We start from the raw sequence: 20854 nt of genomic DNA on the forward strand, positions 1-20854 counted from the left end.
TCTCCAGTGCACCTCGTGCCTGTCCCTACTATTGCCTAACCAGAGAGTTTGCCAGAACGTGATGTCCTCATACTGCAGCATATCATGGGTTATACCGCCTGGTATGTGGTTAAAAAGTGAATAAACCGACCTTGGACTGAACATGCATAGTGAATGCATGATCATATAGTGTACTGTAGGGATCATGCAGGTATGGTACTGTAGCCACATACTATGGCTGTTTTATGACATGCAAGTATGACAGCAACCAGAAACCTGTGTTTGAAAATGTGCATTGAGGCATCCAAGCAAGTCTACATGTTGGGGCAGCAGGTAGCCTAGTGGTTAGAGCGTTGGTTACTGGATCCAATCCCCGAGCTGACAAGTTAAAAATCGGTCGTTCTGCCCATGAGCAAGGCAGTTCCCCGGTAGGCCGTCACCCCCTCCCCCCAAGAGAAACACACATTCCTGAGTCTCCTATTTGAGGGTTACAGTACTATGTTCATACCACCAACATATCTCCTTGTTCAGACTCACCTGGTGTTGACTAGAGAGAGACATAAACCGTGTCACTATAAAGGTCAGACAACTGTAGTAACATCTCTGCTTTGATCAGGAAACCAGCCCAACAGCCAACACTACCTCTAGTATTCCTAGAGAACATGCTCCCTGTCGCTTAGATGTATCAGAACAGAAGTTCTGAATTCTGTCTATACATCAATGAAGTGCATTCATCTTGGAGGGCACCTTGGACCCCAGCTTATCTCTCTAACACCCGTGGGCGCCACATCCTAGTGTGTGTGTGTGTGTGTGTGTGTGTGTGTGTATTTACTCCCTTTCTCCTTCCCTCCTTCCTTCTCACACAACCTCTCCAGCTGATCAATCCATTGTGTGTAATGGATATGTACTCTTACAGCCCCTCAGAGCCACTGTAATCCCACCACAAGCCTCTCCTTAGAGCAGCTGCTGTTGTTGGGATGAATGGAGAGACTCACCTCTACTAAGTTTCTAACATTCGAGTCAGGATTAACGTCGTAGTGCAGCCGGAGGACCAACAGGACAGTGAGTGTTGATCCACCTGATCTGAGTAGCATTTAGCTTTAAAAGAAGCCAGTGCTAACGTCGTGGGATATAGAATGATGGATGGTCAGTAGTATTCTAAAGGGGCTGGGTCAGATGAAAGCAACTGTCCCAGAGTAGAACTAGTACTGTGCTTCATAATAATCATTACGCTTCACAGTAGAAGTGTTTTGTGTTATTGCTGTAGAATTGTTCTATAATTCAGTAGGTACTGTAAGGTTTTTGGTGCAGTCAGTGCATGAAGAGACAGGTGGGGTGGACGGGACTCTGCATCCTACTAAACACAGACAGCAGGAAGGCTGGAAATCAATTATCATGTCCTGTGTTTACCTGGCCCCACTGAGAGGCCGGCCAGAATAGCTCCAACAGCCAGCTGGGTAGAAGCCAAGTCCCTCAGCAGACAGGGCTCTACTTAGAGAGGATCTCTTGGCTAATAGTAGAGGGGAGTCAAACTCCCAATACACACACACACACACACAGGCTACCAAAGTGAGCACACACACACAGGACCAGAGAATTGAATCCTATTATTATAGTATATTAAAGGCCCAATGCAGCTGTTTTTATCTCAATATGAAATCATTTCTGGGTAACAGTTAAGTACCTTACTGTAATAGTATTCCATTAAAATGGTCAAAATACTATTTCTCAAGCAAGAATTTTGCCATAACTGTCTGGGAGTGGTCTGATTGAGGGGCCTAATTGGCGGAACCTAATGGGAGAGACATGTAACCTGAACTAGCTGCTATTGTCAGAGAGGTTTGGAAGTCACTTTGTTATTGGTCTATAACTTAACCACCTGGTGATGTCACCAAGCAAGCCAAAACTCCATCCATGCAAAACCTGCTGATTTTGAAGGTCCTGTTTAGATTGTATTTTCAACCATCAGTAAATAACACTGATCACATTTTGTCACACTTTCACAAAGTTAGGTTCATCAGCTGTTGTACAATATGATACAAAACTGTGCACTGGGACTTTAAGGAACTATAACCATTCAACTCTCAATCACCATGAAAATCAGGCACATTTCTGCATTGTCTCTCTTCTGTATTTTATTAATCCCAGTGTGCTCTGCTTTGTAGTTTCTTCTTAACCTCTGACATTTTATGACATCAAAGGTTTTGTAGTTCTGTAGGTTCCGAGGCACAGTCGGCAGGGAGGCTGTGGGACAGGGTGGAGTCATACCACCATGTGACCAGTGTTTTTCAAATCCCCATTACCTCGTGGGTTGGCATGGTGACCACCTCCGCCCCCCGTGCCAGGTCCTGCGTCCTGCTCAATCTCGTCATCGGGGTCCATCTGCTCGCTCTTCTTCTTGACATAGCGTTCGTACAGTACCATGACCACGCCGATTGCCCACGCCGACACCGTTCCTGCCGCAAAGATAACGAAGCCGATGGCGAGGAAGAACAGGTAGTCCCAGGAACCCAGGCCCTGGTGGCACCGCGACCGCAGCTGCAGCCCCAGCTCACCCAGACGCTGCCCCTGCAGGTCAGGAGGACCACGGCACACCGTCTGGCCCTCATCTGGAAGAGAACACAACACAAGTGGGGGTTAACTACAGTACTCTCATAAGTCCTGACCTTATTACTAATGAGTGTGTTTGTTTTTTGTTTCCATGTTTTTCTTTCTGCTTGCATTTTGTATTTATATTTCGATGTGTCTATTTTCTGTTGTTTCTGTAATTCAGGGCTCATCTGTAGAAGAGAACTTGGTCTCAGTATGACTCCCTGATATAATAAAGGTTAAATAAAAATAAATAAAATGTCACACTAGTATTTGTATTGGGGATACAGTAGGAGCCTATCACGAGCTGGTGATACAGTAGGCGCCTATCACTAGTTGGTGATACAGTAGGCACATATCACTAGTTGGTGATACAGTAGGAGCCTCACTAGTTGGTGATACAGTAGGTGCCTATCACTAGTTGGTGATACAGTAGGTGCCTATCACTAGTTGGTGATACAGTAGGTGCCTATCACTAGTTGGTGATACAGTAGGTGCCTATCACTAGTTGGTGATACAGTAGGCGCCTATCACTAGTTGGTGATACAGTAGGTGCCTATCACTAGTTGGTGATACAGTATGTGCCTATCACTAGTTGGTGATACAGTAGGCGCCTATCACTAGTTGGTGATACAGTAGGAGCCTATCACTAGTTGGTGATACAGTAGGAGCCTATCGCTAGTTGGTGATACAGTAGGCGCCTATCGCTAGTTGGTGATACAGTAGGCGACTATCGCTAGTTGGTGATACAGTAGGTGCCTATCGCTAGTTGGTGATACAGTAGGAGCCTATCGCTAGTTGGTGATACAGTAGGAGCCTATCGCTAGTTGGTGATACAGTAGGCGCCTATCGCTAGTTGGTGATACAGTAGGCGCCTATCGCTAGTTGGTGATACAGTAGGTGCCTATCGCTAGTTGGTGATACAGTAGGAGCCTATCGCTAGTTGCTGATACAGTAGGAGCCTATCACTAGTTGGTGATACAGTAGGAGCCTATCACTAGTTGGTGATACAGTAGGAGCCTATCACTAGTTGGTGATACAGTAGGAGCCTATCACTAGTTGGTGATACAGTAGGAGCCTAATCACTAGTTGGTGATACAGTAGGAGCCTATCACTAGTTGGTGCTACAGTAGGAGCCTATCACTAGTTGGTGATACAGTAGGAGCCTATCACTAGTTGGTGATACAGTAGGAGCCTATCACTAGTTGGTGATACAGTAGGCGCCTATCACTAGTTGGTGATACAGTAGGAGCCTATCACTAGTTGTAATGATTAGAGCTCCAGAGTTTTTCTTTACCATGTCACCTGACAAGTAAAGACTCTATGTCCTAGTTATATTAGTGAAGACCGTTTTGGTCATACTTTTTTTGGATAGTCCAATATTGCTGATATATAGATAGTTTGTTGATAGTATGACCATCTGTTGATAAGCAACTGCTTGCTACAGTTAGGGTTAAGTTTAGGGTTGGGATAAGGGTTAAGGTTAGGGCACAGGAGCACGGGCTCGTGGTAATGGCTGGAGCGGAATTAGTTCAATAGTATCGAATACATCAAGCACATGGTTTTCATATGTTTGATGCCATTCCATTTGCTCCATTCCAGCCATTATTATGAGCCGTCCTCCCCTCAGCAGCCTCCTGTGGTTAGTAGATAGTTTAAATGTTGCTCACAGTTATTGAACATCTACTTGGGACAATTCAAAAAGTGTTACCATCCTAGTAGACATTACAATTAGTACTGAGCCCATACTGTATTACCAACATAAGAACAACTTACTGCTACTATTATTATTAATTCCCCAACCAACAACTTCAAAATTACTATTGAGCATGACTTTGTTTTTTGTTTTTCTATATAAAGCTGATATGGCAAATATTCTTAATCGAATGCATTTGTGTTAGTCGGTAATCTACATACACATAATAATGATGGAAATGTTATTTGAAGTGTTGAAGTGCGTAGGTAAGCAACCCAGGGAAGGTGATATCAATATTATATTTCATCAAATAGGGAGTTGTGGCCTGTTGAATAATTCAAACACATTACATGATATCGTTTTACATAACCTTCATGAGAGCTAGATAACACACTACCTCCTGAAATATCTTTCAATTTCGAGCAAAAAATCAAAATAAAATACCATGTAAGAAAACAGCAAATACTTCTGTTTCCCTTTTCAGAAAGTAACAGGATAGGAGCTGCTGTCTGATATTGGTGTGTTGTTGATATTACATTACACCAAATCCCAAGCTTTTGAATAATTCAAGCACATTTCAAACCCTACTGGATTTCACTGGGTAATTCTGTCTTTTGTGCCTGACTCGTACAGTAATCAGATAGAAGGGATATTCTTCTGCTAGGCTGCATGCCTCCAGCAGGCTCCTGCATCATGACTAAGACCCTCACTCACTCAGAAATCATGAATGTCAATAGACAAGGGGATTTTTGTTTTGGTTGTCAGAACCAGGAACTCCTGTGCTGTAGCATCAAAGACCAGACAGCTTACTCCTACTCTGCTGCAGAAGAGGAATAGACTACTATAAATGGGTTTTGGGGAGACAGTATTATACAGTATTATGGTCTACTCAAAGATGATCATACTGTGTGTATGGCTGCCTGGATATCATCCAGAAGCCTTGATTTGTTAGGGGTCATATTCTGAAGAAGAAAAATGCCTGAAATGTGATTGCAATAACCAGAGTGTTGGAGAATTTCAACGGATATTAATTTGTTTTTGTTTTCGCAGCTTTTTGTGTTTGGGGATCAGCTCAAAAGGCTTTTACTGTTTCTGCCTGGCTGACTGGCTGACTGGCTGACTGGCTGTGCTCTGCTTTGAATTCTGTGTTTCATGCCAGCAGACTTTGTTCACGCACTATTTACACTGGCATATTTTTCACCACAGAATTGGCTGGTTTTGTTCATATATTGTGCATGGATGGACTTATTGAGGAAATTGAGACATACTTTAGTATACATTTGAAGTCGGAAGTTTACATACACCTTAGCCAAATACATTTAAACTCAGTTTTTCACAATTCCTGACATTTAATCCTAGTAAACATTCCCTGTCTTAGGTCAGTTAGGATCACCACTTTATTTTAAGAATGTGAAATGTCAGAATAATACTAGAGAGAATTATTGCTTTCAGCTTTTATTTCTTTCATCACATTCCCAGTGGGTCAGAAGTTCACATACACTCAATTACTATTTGGTAGCATTGCCTTTAAATTGCATAACTATTGTTTAACTTGGGTCAAACGTTTCAGGTAGCCTTCCACAAGCTTCCCACAATAAGTTGGGTGAATTTTGGCCCATTCCTCCTGACAGAGCTGGTGTAACTGAGTCAGGTTTGTAGGCACCCTTGCTCGCACACGCCTTTTCAGTTCTGCCCACTAATTTCCTACAGGATTGAGGTCAGGGCTTTGTGATGGCCACTCTAATACCTTGATTTTGTTGTCCTTAAGCCATTTGCCACAATGTTGGAAGTATGCTTGGGGTCATTGTCCATTTGGAAGAACCATTTGCGACCAAGCTTTAACTTCCTGACTAATTTCTTGAGATGTTGTTTCAATAAATCCACATAATTTTCCATCCTCATGATGCCAACTATTTTGTGAGGTGCACCAGTCCCTCCTGCAGCAAAGCACCCCCACAGCATGTTGCTGCCACCCCCTTGCCTCACGGTTGGGATGGTGTTCTTCCGCTTGCAAGCCTCCCCCTTTTTCCTCCAACATAATCATGGTCATTATGGCCAAAAAGTTATATTTTTGTTTCATCAGACCAGTGGACATTTCTCCAAAAAGTAGAATCTTTGTCACCATGAGCAGTTGCAAACCATAGTCTGGCTTTTTTATGGCGGTTTTGGAGCAGTGGCTTCTTCCTTGCTGAGCGGCCTTTCAGGTAATGTCGATATAGGACTCGTTTTACTGTGGCTATAGATACTTTTGTACCTGTTTCCTCCAGCATCTTCACAAGGTCCTTTGCTGTTGTTCTGAGATTGATTTGCGCTTTTCGCACCAAAGTACGTTCATCTCTAGGAGACAGAACGCGTCTCCTTCCTGAGCTATGTGTATGACGGCTTCGTGGTCCCATGGTGTTTATACGTGCGTACTATTGTTTGAACAGATGAACGTGGTACCTTCAGGCATTTGGCAATTGCTCCCAAGGATGAACCAGACTTGTGGAGGTCTAACATTTTTTTTCTAGGTCTTGGCTGATTTCTTTTGATTTTCCCATGATGTCAAGCAAAAAGGCACTGAGTTTGAAGGTCGGCCTTGAAATACATCCACAGCTACTCGTCAAATTGACTCAAATGATGTAAATTAGCCTATCAGAAGCTTCTAAAGCCATGACATAAATTTCTGGAATTTTCCAAGCTGCTTAAAGTTACAGTCAACTTAGTGTAAACTTCTGACCCACTGGAATTGTGATAAGGTGAATTATAAGTGAAATAATCTGTCTGTAAACAATTGTTGGAAAAATTACTTGTGTCATGCACAAAGTAGATGTCCTAACCGACTTGACAAAACTATAGTTTGTTAACAAGAAATTTGTGGAGTGGTTGAAAAACGAGTTTCAATGACTCCAACCTGTCACGTTCTGACCATAGTTCTTGTGTGTTTTCCTTGTTTTAGTGTTGGTCAGGGTGTGAACTGGGTGGGCATTCTATGTTGTGTGTCTAGTTTGTCTATTTCTATGTTTGGCCTGATATTGTTCTCAATCAGAGGCAGGTGTTGGTCATTGTCTCTGATTGGGAACCATATTTAGGTAGCCTGTTTTGTCTTGGGATTTGTGGGTGATTGTTTCCTGTCTTTGTGTTCTCTGCACCAAATAGGACTGTTTTGGGTTTTTGCCACGTTTATTGTTTTCTAGCGTGTTCATGTTGAGTTTCTGTCATTAAATAACCATGGACACTTACCACGCTGCGCTTTGGTCCTCTCCTTCCCAGGAAGAAGGCCGTTACACAACCTAAGTGTATGTAAACTTCCGACTTCAACTGTATATCGTGTATGTGAACACCCCTTGATATGAGTGGATTTGGCTATTTCTACCACACATGTTGCTGAAATGTGTATAAAATTGAGCACACAGCCACACAATCACCATAGACAAACATTGGCAATCGTATGGCCTTACTGAAGAGCTCAGTGACTTCATTATAGGATGCCACTTTTCCATCAAGTCAGTTTGTTAAATTTCGGCCCTGTTAGAGCTGCCCCGGTCAACTGTAAGCTCTGGTATTGTGAAGTGGAAACATCTAGGATCAACAACGTCTCAGCTGCGAAGTGGTAGGCCACACAAGCTTACCGAACGGGTCCGCCGAGTACTGAAGTGTGCAGCGCGTAAAAATCGTCTGTCCTCGGATGCATCACTCCCTACTGAGTTCCAAACTGCCTCTGGAAGCAACATCCGCACAAGAACTGTTCGGTGGAAGCTTATTGAAATGGTTTACCATGGCCGAGCAGCCGCACACAAGCCTAAGATCACCATGCGCAATGCCAAGCATTGGCTGGAGTTGTGTAAAGCTCACCGCCATTGGACTCTAGAGTAGTGGAATCGTGTTCTCTGGAGTGATGAATCACGCTTCACCATCTGGCAGTCTGACGGATGAATCTGGGTTTGGCGGATGCCAGGAGAACGCTACCTGCCCCAATGCAGAGTGCCAACTGTAAAGTTTGGTGAAGGAGGAATAGTGGTCTGGGGCTGTTTTTCATGGTTCGGGCTATGCCCCTTAGTTCCAATGAAGGGAAATCTTAACATTAAGGTATACAATGATATTCTAGACGATTCTATGCTTCCAACTTTGTGGCAACAGTTTGGGGAAGTCCCTTTCCTGTTTCAGCATGACAATGCCCCCCGTGCACAAAGTGAGGTCCATACAGAAATGTTTGTTCTTGAGATCGGTGTGGAAGAGCTTGACTGGCCTGCACAGAGCCCTGACCTTTGGGATGAATTGGAATGCCGACTGCGAGCCAGGCCTAATAGGCCCAACATCAGTGGCCGACCTCACTAATGCTCTTGTTGCTGAATGGAAGCAAGTCCCTGCAGCAATTTTCCAACATCTAGTGGAAAGCCTTCCCAGAAGAGTGGAGGCTTTTATAGCAGCAAACGGGGGACCAACTCCATATTAAGGCCCATGATTTTGGAATGAGGTGTTCGACGAACAGGTGTCCACATACACTAAAAATATGTTGTACTAGTCTGATCTATTGAGATTTGAGTACAAATCTGATTGGAGCTGCAGAGGATTATATGCTGTACTGGAAGATACAGATCAAATAACAGTAAGGCAATGTTTAATAGTAGGAAGAGATATTTTTGATTAACATCAAATTAATTCTTAATTAGTGTTCTATTGTAGAAATTCACACACAGTATTCTCTTGATTTGTCTTAGCCTACATCACAGTCGCAACTGACCCTGTGATCTCTGTCTGGTGATGTGAATAAAAGTCCATTTGTGCTTGATCTGAAAATGTGTTCGGAGGGTGTGGTGCAATTTTGGAACCTCCGGAGGCATGCAGAGGCCAAATTCAGCTCCGTACTGCATTGCTCTGCGCCTCCCAAATTTTGTAACAATGCGGAGGGCTCCGTAAATCAGGGGAGCAGGGGAGAGGCAGAACTGAACCCAGTAAATAAGCATCACTAACGATAGAGTAAAGGTGCTGCATGGTCAATCCTACGTCTGCATCGGCAGCATTTACGGTGATACAGCCTCTGCAGAAGTCAGGGCATTCATACTCTTGCACTCCACGGAGCAGGGCAGAGCTATTATGAAGGAAGTTGTCAAGGAAGTGAGTTTGGGTTTATTTAGGACCTCTCGCCCCCACCTACCGTCAACCAATTATGTCAATGTGGAGATTTACGGAGCCCTCCTCATTGTTACAAAATTTGTGAGGCGCACAGCAATGCAGTACTGAGCTCAATTTGTCCTCTGCATGCCTCTGGAGGATCCGCCATTGCGTCACACCCTCCATAAGGTGCCTCCGACCACATTTTCAGATCAAGCACAAATGGACTTTTAGGGATGATGGATATAGGATAATGACAGAGATGGGCCTAGATCTTCTGTTGTCTCCAAAGACATCTGTCATCAGATGCCCTGAGAGTTTGGAAACTCATTTAGCAGCACAGATGTGGGGAGTTTTCACGAAGGAGATAGACACCACAATACACTTCAATAGTTCTCTGATCTCGCCTCAGACCTCCTGACACCACTGTAGTAGCACTCCTTTTAATAATACAACACACCACCCTCCTCTTCTCAGTGAACACTGTACTACTTCTCTCCCTCTACTTGGCTAGAGCCCTCTCTCTCCCCAAGGCATGGAAGCCGCCGGCGCCTCCCCCTCAGGGTCCGACATCAAAGGAGAGGGCTCTTCTCCTGTCCCATCCCCACACCACACTGTTTCTAGGATTTTTTTTTGCAGACACTCTTATCCAGAGCGAATTTCAGGAGAAATTAGGGTTAAGTGCACTGCTCAAGGGCACGTTGGCAGATGTATTTCACCTAATCAGCTCAGGGATTTGAACCAGCAACCTTTTGGTTACTGGCCCAACGCTCTAGGCTACTGGCCACCTTAAAATACCCTTTCCTTATGTAACTGCTAACTACAGGCAGTATGCTAATCTTTAGGAGGTGAGACAGCAGTGGAGAATCTGTTATTTCTTTCTGTGGGTTTTTCTTCCCTTCCTTCTATCAATGCATTATTTCTAAACTGCTGAGACGACCTACAGACAGTGCCTCTCAGAACAGGTAAGCGCCAGAGGAGCTCTTTGCGTAAAACACTGCGGTCTGGAATGTGTGTGTGTGTTCTCCCTTGCTGCAAGCTTTCACTTGAAGGGACACTCCAAATTAAAGCAGACAAAGGCAATGAGCAGCATGGAAATAGGACAGCTCTTACAGGACTAGTTTAGGATTCTGCCTGAGCTGCAGGGGAGAGGATGATGAGCTGGTGTGCGTGTGTGTGTGCACGTGTGTGCAGGGGATGCCCATTAGTAGGTGTATCATGGTTTTAGTAAGACTGGCTCTTGCTGAGTGAGGTGCACTATAAATAGCTGCTCTTTTGTCTATAGACACATCCCAAAAATGCAGCAGAAGACTCCAAACTGAACAAATCCAAAATCAAATATTTGTTGTCTTCAAACCCCTTGACTTTTTCCAGCATTTTTTCCTCATCAATCTACACACAATACCCCATAATGACTAAGCGAAAAAAAAAATATTTTACATTTCTGCACGTTTATAAAAAATAAAAAATAAAAAAATACGTTATTTACGTAAGTATTCAGATCCTTTGCTATGAGACTTGAAATTGAGCTCAGGTGCATCCTCTTTCCATCCTGTTTCCATTGTTTCTACAATTTTATTGGAGTCCACCTGTGGTAAATTCAATTGATTGGACATGATTTGGAAAGGCACACACCTGTCTATACAAGGTCCCACAGTTGACAGTGCATGTCAAAGCAAAATCTAAGCCATATGGTCGAAGGAATTGTCCGTAGAGCTCCGAGACAGTGTCGAGGCACAGCTCTGGGGAAGGGTACCAAAACATTTCTGCAGCATTGAAGGTCCCCAAGAACACAGTGGCCTCCATCATTCTTAAATGGAAGAAGTTTGTAACCACCAAGACTCTTCCTAGAGCTAGCTCCTTGGCCAAACTGATCAATAAGGGGAGAAGGACCTTGGTCAGGGAGGTGACCAAGAACCCGATGGTCACTCTGACAGAGCTCCAGAGTTCCTCTGTGGAGATGGGAGAAGCTTCCAGAAGGACAACCATCTCTGCAGCACTCCACCCATCAGGATTTATGGTAGTGGCCAGACAGAAACTACTCCTCAGTAAAAGGCATGACATCCCGCTTGGCATTTGCCAAAAGGCACTTAAAGGACTCAGACGATGAGAAATAAGATTCTCTGGTCTGATGAAACCAAGATTGAAATCTTTAGCCATAATGCCAAGCGTCATGTCTGGAGGAAACCTGGCACCATCCCTACGGTGAAGCATGGTGGTGGCAGCATCATGCTGTGGAGATGTTTTTCAGTGGCAGGGACTGGGAGACTAGTCAGGATCAATGGAAAGATGAACGGAGAAACGTACAGAGGGATCCTTGATGAAAACCTGCTCCAGAGCGCCCAGGACAGACTGGGGTGAAGGTTCACCTTCCAACAGGACAATGACCCTAAGCACACAGCCAAGACAACGCAGGAGTGGAATCGGGACAAGTCTCTGAATGTCCATGCGTGGCCCAGCCAGAGCCTGGACTTGAACCAGATCAAACATCTCTGGAGAGACCTGAAAGTAGCTGTGCAGCGATGCTCCCCATCCAACCTAACAGAGCTTGAGAGAAGAATTGGAGAAACTCCCCAAATACAGGTGTGTCATACCCAAGAAGACTCGAGGCTGTAATCACTGCCACAGGTGCTTCAACGAAGTCCTGAGTAAAGGGTTTGAATACTTATGTAAATGTGATATTTCAGTTTTTTACATTTTTTGGGCAAAAATGTCTACAAACCTGTTTTTGCTTTGTCATTATGGGTATTGTGTGTAGAGTGATGAAAATTTAAAAAATGCTATCTATTTTAGAATAAGGCTGTAATGTAACAAAATGTGGAACATGTCGAGGGGTCTGTCAAGATATGAAAATGTAACAAAAAAAATAATCAACCCTTATTCCAAACAGAATTTTGTTGCATTATGTAACCGGCTGGATTTGAACCAAGGTTTATTGCACACCACAAGACTGTTGGTCCACTGAGATAAAGCCTATCTAAAGGCCTAGGAAGCTAACCAAAATGTTTAGGTCTCAGGCAAGGTTACTGATCACATGAGTGTGGTTCCCCGAGCCACCTTCATTACATAGGCATATAGTTTGTTGATTAAAGTGGAAGCGGTTGGTGGAGCATGTGCAGGTGAACACGAGGAGATGCGATTCACTGGCGATTTGACATCTAGACGCTGGTTTTTTTTTGGATTAAGCCTTAATTGTATGAGTGAGTAAAGGAATAAGAGAAAGGCTCCTCAGTATGTGTCTCATTTCAGTCCTGAGTTAACAGATCATATTCAATTGCTGTTATGGTTATTAGCCTCCACTGTCACCTGTTAACTCAATTAGCTCGACGAACCGGTGCCCCCGCACATTGACTCTGTACCGGTACCCCTGCATATAGCCTTGCTATTGTTATTTTACTGCTGCTCTTTAATTATTTGTTACTTGTATATTTTATTCTTATTTTTTTTGTAGGTTTTCTCTTTCTTTTTTTAACTGCATTGTTGGTTAAGGGCTTGTAAATAAGCATTTCACTGTAAGGTGTATTCGATGCATGTGACAAATAAACTGGATTTGATTTTGATTTTAAGACACCCTAGGCCATGTGATGCAGGCAACTGCACATGAAATTTAGGAATATATACATTAACACGTTTACGTTTTTTCATTAAGTTTATTCTACTGCTGCTGTCATAAACACGGTGGCGTGTATTCCTGGATGCCAAGAAAAAAAACTACAAAAATACCAAATAATTTATCATTCCTCTCTGTGTGTCACAAATTTCCTTCATTTCGCAAGAGGCTGGATGTATCACACTGGAAAAAGCATCAGAGCGAAGGAGACAGCGCCGCTCTGTCTCAGTATGTGTAGCGTATCTATCTGATGCTGTCTGGTCAGAAAGAGTATGACATTGTTTCCGCACGTAGCATTGAATGCAATGGAAGCCAGCGAGGATTTGGCTTCCCTTGATAAAAAATGAATAAAATAATAGCCAATCAGTGTTGAGCTAAACTGAGTGAGCTCTGCTATGAATGGTCCTGGCGCACCAAAAAAAGTGTCAAGGGAAGCCCGTTTGGATTTGACTTCAGACCAATCACATCACAGGGCAAATGTCATTATTGAAAAACTTTCATTGTTGCATCTAGTTCGGTTGTCCTCAGGGGGCTAGCTAGCTAGCTAGATAGATAGATAGATAGATAGATAGATAGATAGATAGATAGATAGATAGATAGATAGATAGATAGATAGATAGATAGATAGATAGATAGATAGATAAAATAGTCCCTTTCCTAAATTAATCATGGATGTATATGGGGATTTGGACTTGTGGTTTTACTTAATTCTCCATACTGGCCAATGATTATAAAGACGATTCTGATCCAACCATAAAATAATAAATTGTGCCCCTGGCCTGAGAGCATGGAAGATCAACATTTTGCTAGATGTAGTATGCTAATGTTAACTATCTGGCCTGGCTTATCGTTGCCCATGAAAGGAAGTTAGGCTAGCGAGTAAGTATTTCAGCCAGGTAGCCTAGGAATATGACAACAAAAACTAAAAGCATGTAATGTATGACAGTCATAGACCATTTAGGCAACATGAAAGAGGAATGGCATTGGCGTTTCTTTACAAGTAGGGTGAGTCAACATGTGTGTTCTACTTGCACGCACACACACACAAATCAGTACCATGGACAGCCACATCATATTTAGCTAACGTTGATTGAACTAAATCGTTTTTAGTATCTTTTAGTTGTCACTGTATTAGACTAAGCAGAGATGATTAGATGATGTTGAAGTTGGGATGGTGCTGGAATAGTCGAAGCAGCCCCTGTTTTCTTTGCAACTTGCGATAACTCTCAGTGGTTCTAAATCAATAGTTGTTTAATAGTCGGAAACATTACTTTGCTTGACCATGATGTAGGTCATATACTGTTTGTTGCATGCAATATGTTTTGTGGACTTGTTCTCCGGTTTTGTAATGAAACAAATGTAAAGGTGTGGTTGAATTTATTCTGCCACTGTGTCTTCTTATCGTCTCAGCTTTAAGCATATATATATCACGGTGTCAAGACATATGAACTAATAGTTTATAGAGCAAACAACGCAATTATCACAACACAGGTTGTAATATGGCTTTTTTTCCTGGATTGACTTCCCCTGTGATTTTACCCAGGCACCACTACTGCATAAACAATATTCATATCAGTCTTTCCACATATTCTATTTGAAATGACATTCATAAACGTCTTAATTGTGTCAGTGTAGTAGATCTCATTCATGAACTCATAAATGAAACATGTAGTTGACCTATGTTATATGAAGTGCATGTGGTTGGGAAAGTGAAATGTTTTCAGTGAGCATTTCAGGAGCGTGTGAACATGGAAACATTCATTGATAGAGGCCTGGGAAGTGCAGAGCTGGAGAGAATGGCGGTCCTCTACTGCTATTGGTCCAGCCCCCCCATACTGACTTTGTAAATCCATATTGTATATCAATGTGTATGATGTTGGTATGATTAGTACAGCATATCACAGAATATAATCACAGTACAGTAGTAGCTATGTCTTATGGGCCAGCGCATCTAACACAAATGAGAAAGGTAAGACAAAACCACCAAACTTACACAAACCATATAGAAAGAGGGAATTATCTGGATTTATATTTATATCTGAAGGTGCAGCTAGTTTTACCTTGAAACTTGAATGCCTCGATGTGAACCCAGAGACAGAGGTCTTCGTTATCGCAGTCGCAGCTCCAGGAATTCCCGCTGAGGCCGACCGAGCGCAGGGTGGGCAGCGCGATGAGAGAACTGATGTTGAGCACGGTCAGGTTGTTCCGGCTCACGTCCAGCACCTGCAGCGCCGAGTTCTTTGCGAAAGCGTCCGGGTGAATATCCGACAGGCCGGGGTTGTCCGTCATTCTCAGCATCACGAGGCTGGAGAGCGGCCCGAACGTCCTGTCCTCTATCCGCGTTAAGGTGTTGAAGGACAAGTCCAGGTAAGCAAGCTTCCCCAGGTTCCCGAATGTGGACATAGAAATCTCCGTCAGGGAATTGTTGCTACAGTCCAAGTACACCAAGTCCGACAGGTAGTTGAGCTGCAACGGCGGCAGCTCCACGATGCGATTGTTGGAGATGATGAGCTGCCGAGTGGCCAGCGGCAGGTCAGTGGGGAAGGCGGTGAGGTGCTGCCCGGCGCACTGGACCACCAGCTGGTCATCGCATATGCATCGTGCCGGGCATCCCGCTGTTAGAGCTGGGGATGGGGCCACCCCCATGACTAGGATCAGCAGAATGATGAGCCGCAAGGATTGCGCGCTGGGCTGCGGAGCAAGACGCATGACACTTGGTGAGGACTTCATGAATTACGTTTAGACAAACCACGCCACATTATTCATTAATAGACTATGTCCTCTGCCAGTTAGAGCCTATCAGTTAGCCTAATGTAAATGCTATTAACTATTTCAAATTATTAAATTATAGTTACCTGATAATGAGGTTTGACGTTGGCCACTTGTCCTTGCAAGTTTGTGTAGTTCATTCCGAGAGTCACCTCACGTTTTGGTTCCCGTGCGTATCCATTATAGTGGAACTGATGGACTCCAGACGCCCAAGCGCCCTCTCAGTTCCAATTCTCTGTAATTGGATTTGGTCGATTAGAGTGTTTCTTCTAGTAGCAATCATTTTTGTGTAACTGCCGCCATTTGAACTTAATATGCAGGAGAGTTCGTTCGCGCGTCGTAGCCTAGTGTTATAATATAGTATTTGGTCTCCTGCAAGTGTGGTGGTCTGACTGCCCTCTCTGAAACTGAGCCGGGAATGAGAATGTGGGCGGTATGGTGATCTCTCACTGCTCACGCGTTGGGTCGAGTGTGTGGGGAGAGAGAGGACGGAGCTAAAGAAAGCCTAAACAACTGGAGTCAAGCAGTCACACAAGATAGGAGAGGTTACCTAATTCTACAAATGCACCCAAATCGTTCTGAAAATAGAATGCCCAGGGTATAGCCAATTGTGACACTATAATGGCCCAACAGGACACTATCTCAATGTATTTATTTATCAATTAAATTAAATTACATAGTGCCTATTTAAAAATGGCATGATGGTTATTACACTGTCATAAACTGTCATATGTGTGTGTTTATTTTATTTTAGTGTGTGTGTGTGTGTGTGTGTGTGTGTGTGTGTGTGTGTGTGTGTGTGTGTGTGTGTGTGTGTGTGTGTGTGTGTGTGTGTGTGTGTGTGTCTAGTGTCATATTTCAGCCAGATGCAGGGTCATAAACTTAGAGTGCCAGGCTGCTTGGGCATGGAGCCACATACCACTATTTCAATATTATTGTTATATAACCTACAACATTGACATGGCAAGAGCCAGTTCACACAACTTTTCTCCCACAAGCCACATACACATGGATTTCCCATTGCATCTCTCAGAGAGATGTGTAGGTGTTGAAGTGCTGATTCAGATTCAGCAGCATGGTGGGAGGACAGATGTGATGCTGGAGAGGGATTATAATAATAATGAATCATTCATTCAACATCTATAGCGCTTTTCATTACAAAAATAATCTCAAAGCATTTGACAGAGATATGCCTGTCAACACCTGAAAGAGAGAGTGCCAGTCAGCAAGAGATAATAAAGTCAGGGACAGTGCATGAAATCAAGCCTTCATCCACAATTATGTCCCTGCTTCAAAAAAGAACAAAGAAGCATAACCAATCTGAGAGTATTTATTCACACTTTTCATAATGGGATATTGTCATGATCCTTTCTCTGAGACCAAAGTCTCAAAGCTTCTGCCATTCAGAAAGTGTACTTACGGCTGCTGTTTACTAAAGATATAGTGCCATCTAGTGATGTAGTATTGTTAAAATATTGCAAAACAGGATTCTCTTCCCTATGACCAACAATTGGAATGTAAATTGAATGTTGGGCCTATCAATTGTTTACATTTGATATTGAAAAGAATTAGTATGACGTAATGTGCCAGACTGAAACAAAAACCAAACAGATGAAAACAAATGTAACTGGAAAAAAATCACACCAGTGAAATTAACACTTATCTTAACACAAATTAACTAACAGAATTAATACTGAAATGGTCCTATGACTAAACCTGTCTGTCTAATCCAAGGCCACACTTTGGTGAAATTACCTTCGGTAGATAAGAGCCAACATAATCACTCTATACAAGGGAAGTAAAACTGATTGATTACTTTCTATCAAAAACTGTAGTGAACATAAGGGAACTTGCCTCACGCATGACATTGTCACAATGACTAGGCTGAACAGAGAACCAGAGCTCAAGGGGTTTGTGAGTCAGATATGGCCCCGTTTGAACTCACATAGGAAAATGAAGAGGTTGCACTCAAATAAACATACTTTAAATAGGCTTGTGAAACACTAACTGTAAATAAAGTTATTCTATTAATTTCACTCTTTTATTATATTACTCAATGTCATGCTAAAATTCGGAATTATTGGTAGTAGTCCTACGATCTGATACAACCCAAATGAACTCTACCCCACTAGGGGGAGGCACCACGCCTCTTCTGTGTGTTTAAATAGGACTGACTCCCTTACGAGTTGACGACACAGGATACAGGATTACTGACTGACAACAGACGGACCACTTTCAATTGCGAACATTATTCAGATCGTCATTAACAGGTAAATAACACTTATTTTACAAACGGTATTCAACGTTACGTATTGTTGCTGGATAGCTTATAATGTTGCACTTCTAGTTCTCACGTTGGCCGTGTTCGAGAGGATCATACTCGCAATGTATTGATTGACTGATCTACAAATACTAATGAGTAGTTATTTATGATGCAAGGTGATTTGTAGATCAGTCAGTCGGCAGTCGCCTGCAATCGTTTTGATGCTCTCAAACACGGCTTTTGTTTTGGGAGCTTTTAGCGTAGGGGTGTCAAACTCATTCCATGGAGGACCTATTCGTGTCTGCCGTTTTTTTCCTTCTTTTCGATTAAGACCTAGATAACCGGGTGAGGAGAGTTCCTTACAATTCAGTGAGCTTAATTCGTAAATCAGTTACAAGGGACAAGTGAAAGCCCGCAGACACTTGGCCCTCGGTGGAGTTAGGCATGTGTTTTAGCGCATCAAGTTCAACTGAATTACTCGCTTGAAAATGCGAAGATACGCACCTATTGCTATTGTTTATTTCTAACTTTTATGTGCATTGTACTACATGCATAGATGGTTATTTTGTGTCACATTTTGAGAACTTTGCTGAGGGGAAGGGTTTTTGCAGTTTAGTATCCTAACAATAGGCTACAATAGACATAATAAGCACATTCCATATTAGCATAGAAGCCTATTTTCCAAGAAAATTGAGTATATTCTGGTTTCAACGACTTGGCATTGATCTAATGTAATTTATTAATTTAGGGCCTACTAACTAATCCGTTTACTTATTGGACTTTCAACCAGTATCTTATCTACAGTGAATGTGAAAGTGGGATTGACCAACTCACCTGTAGGCTCTGTGTTTTTCTCTTGCAGCAGGAGATCAGTGCCAGAATGGTTGTGCTGTCTAAAGAATATGGGTATGTGGTTCTCACTGGTGTTGCCAGCATGGTCATGGTTGCCCACCTCGCTGTGAAAGTTGGCAAAGCTCGCAAGAAGTACAAGATCAATGTGAGTTGCCCGGGACCTGGCCCACTGTGTGTCAGCCAATGAATCATCTAAAGCTTAAACTAGGCTATAAAAACTCAGGATGGTTCCCCTGATTTTCTCTTCTCTGTTGGACAGTACCCTCAGATGTACAGCAATGATCCAGACTCTGGAAATATCTTCAACTGCATCCAGCGAGCCCATCAGAACACGTATGTACTATGTAGTATGAACATTTAGTATGTACTTCACAGAAGCAGCAGAGGAAACAACCAGATGTTTGTTATAAAAACCAAACATTTCTTGTAATATTAGGGTAAACTTGTTTATTTTTTTACAGCCTGGAGAGCTACCCTGCTTTCCTCTTCAGTCTGGCCATTGGTGGTCTGCATAGTCCTGTGAGTTCCACCATTTATTAATTTACTATATATGTTAGATTTGCGTACCATGCATCCCAGACTTTACAGTTAGTTAGTCAGAGTACTCCATAAAGACACTCATCTGGATTCCCCTTTATTAAGACTCTTTAAGAGTGTTTTGTTTAACAGGGAGCCATTTGTGTTACAGCGCCTAGTCAGTGGACTTGGAATGACATGGGTTATAAGCAGGGAGATCTATGCATACGGATACTCCACTGGAGGTAAGACAATTGATAAATATGCTTATAATACAATCATTTATTAAAACATTATGGCATCTTTTACTCAAGGGTTTTGTTCTATGTATTCCTTTCAGATCCTAAAAAAAGGATGCCGGGGTTATCCGGGAACATTGCTCTGCTGGGCATGATTCTGACCGTAGCCAACTTTGGCAGAACCCTGTTAGGCTGTGGTGACTGGGTGAGGCCTGGGATGAGACCAGGATGAGGTTCTCAGCTCCCTTTCCCGCTGCCATTCCTGCTACCATTCCTCAGTGAGAGGCACTGCAACCCCACCTGACCCCAGTCTATTAGTAGTTGTAGGATGTCCTTTGTGGGCATCCGTACTTGTGTATGATATGTACAGACAGAGTTCAGTAAACATTTGGAAAGAGATGACCACGACGGTTAGTTTATCATTCCATAACTACCACACCACGCCAACTCCTCCCAGACCCCCTCCTCAACACTGATAGGCCCAAATAAGCTGTTCATGGTGCTTCACCAGCTACTCTTTGTTAGAGTGTGGACTTTTTTATGCATAATGTTGCCAAAACTGTATTCCACAGGAGGTTGGTGGCACCTTCATTGGAGAGGACAGGCTCGTGTTAATGGCTGGAGCAGAATTATTTGGAATGGCATCAAACACATAGTTTCCAGGTGTTTTATGCCATTCCATTCTCTCCATACCTGCCATAATTAGGATCCGTCCTAACCGTAGCATCCTCCTGTGCTGTATTCTAAATGAAATTCTAATGTAGAAAATGACCATGGAAAATGGGCTTAAATAACATTTCTAAGTTCTATCATGGACTTGTGTTTTAATGTTTGTATTCATGGGCGTGAGGTGTGTGTGTGTGGAGAATAAGGAGATGTTATTGCTTCAGAAGAACCAGAGTGAACCAAGAGGTTAATGTGTGTGGTTGTCCTCATTGATCTGCATAGTTGTCCTAAGTTTACACCTTTTAGTCATTTAGCAGACTCTTGTCCAGAACGACTTACAGGAGCAATTCGGGTTAAGTGCCTTGCTCAAGGGCATATTGACAGATTTTTCAACTAGTTGGCTCGGGAATTCAAACCAGCAACCTTTTGGTTATTGGCCCAACTTTTGTTACCGCTAAGCTACCTGCTGCCCCATCACCTCTAAGCCTACATGCAGGAACAATAAATGCCTTACTATTATCTTAACCATTAGGCAATGTTCTGTTCATGGTTGGGTTAGGGCTGGGGACTGTACTACACTG

General features: G+C 42.9%; 2 protein-coding genes across 3 annotated transcripts; one reads left to right on the forward strand and one right to left on the reverse strand.

Moving 5' to 3' along the window:
- Positions 1–1708: 1708 nt before the first annotated feature.
- Positions 1709–16198, reverse strand: LOC112260692 (leucine-rich repeat-containing protein 52). The gene is made up of 3 exons (XM_024435987.1): positions 15824–16198; positions 15029–15659; positions 1709–2588 (listed from the first exon to the last, which is right to left on the reverse strand). Exons 1-3 carry the CDS (start codon positions 15875–15877, stop codon positions 2242–2244), a joined length of 1032 nt encoding a protein of 343 aa, XP_024291755.1. The 5' UTR covers positions 15878–16198; the 3' UTR covers positions 1709–2241.
- Positions 16199–17874: 1676 nt separating this feature from the next.
- Positions 17875–20792, forward strand: LOC112260693 (microsomal glutathione S-transferase 3). 2 transcript variants are annotated; one of them, XM_024435988.2, is made up of 6 exons: positions 17875–18007; positions 18863–18997; positions 19112–19185; positions 19314–19371; positions 19541–19613; positions 19709–20792. In XM_024435988.2, the coding sequence occupies exons 2-6, from the start codon at positions 18881–18883 to the stop codon at positions 19837–19839; spliced, it is 453 nt and encodes a 150-aa protein (XP_024291756.1). In that variant the 5' UTR covers positions 17875–18007; positions 18863–18880; the 3' UTR covers positions 19840–20792. The 2 variants fall into 2 exon arrangements, with proteins under 2 accessions (XP_024291756.1, XP_024291757.1); XM_024435989.2 differs by lacking the exon at positions 17875–18007 and adding an exon at positions 18210–18345.
- Positions 20793–20854: the final 62 nt, after the last annotated feature.

Source organism: Oncorhynchus tshawytscha, linkage group LG10 (assembly GCF_018296145.1).
Source record: "Oncorhynchus tshawytscha isolate Ot180627B linkage group LG10, Otsh_v2.0, whole genome shotgun sequence".
NCBI classification, from domain to species: Eukaryota; Metazoa; Chordata; class Actinopteri; order Salmoniformes; family Salmonidae; genus Oncorhynchus; species Oncorhynchus tshawytscha.

What these genes read in the sequence shown, in the direction of transcription:
- LOC112260692 (XM_024435987.1), bottom strand. Translation starts at nt 15,877, where the DNA reads ATGAACTACACAAACTTGCAAGGACAAGTGGCCAACGTCAAACCTCAT. An exon ending in ACGTCAAACCTCATTATCAG is followed by an intron (nt 15,660 to 15,823) that starts GTAACTATAATT and finishes CTTGCTCCGCAG; the next exon opens with CCCAGCGCGCAATCCTTGCG. An exon ending in CGAGGCATTCAAGTTTCAAG is followed by an intron (nt 2,589 to 15,028) that starts GTAAAACTAGCT and finishes GTTCTCTTCCAG; the next exon opens with ATGAGGGCCAGACGGTGTGC.
- LOC112260693 (XM_024435988.2), top strand. Translation starts at nt 18,881, where the DNA reads ATGGTTGTGCTGTCTAAAGAATATGGGTATGTGGTTCTCACTGGTGTT. An exon ending in GCAAGAAGTACAAGATCAAT is followed by an intron (nt 18,998 to 19,111) that starts GTGAGTTGCCCG and finishes TCTGTTGGACAG; the next exon opens with TACCCTCAGATGTACAGCAA. An exon ending in ATACGGATACTCCACTGGAG is followed by an intron (nt 19,614 to 19,708) that starts GTAAGACAATTG and finishes TATTCCTTTCAG; the next exon opens with ATCCTAAAAAAAGGATGCCG.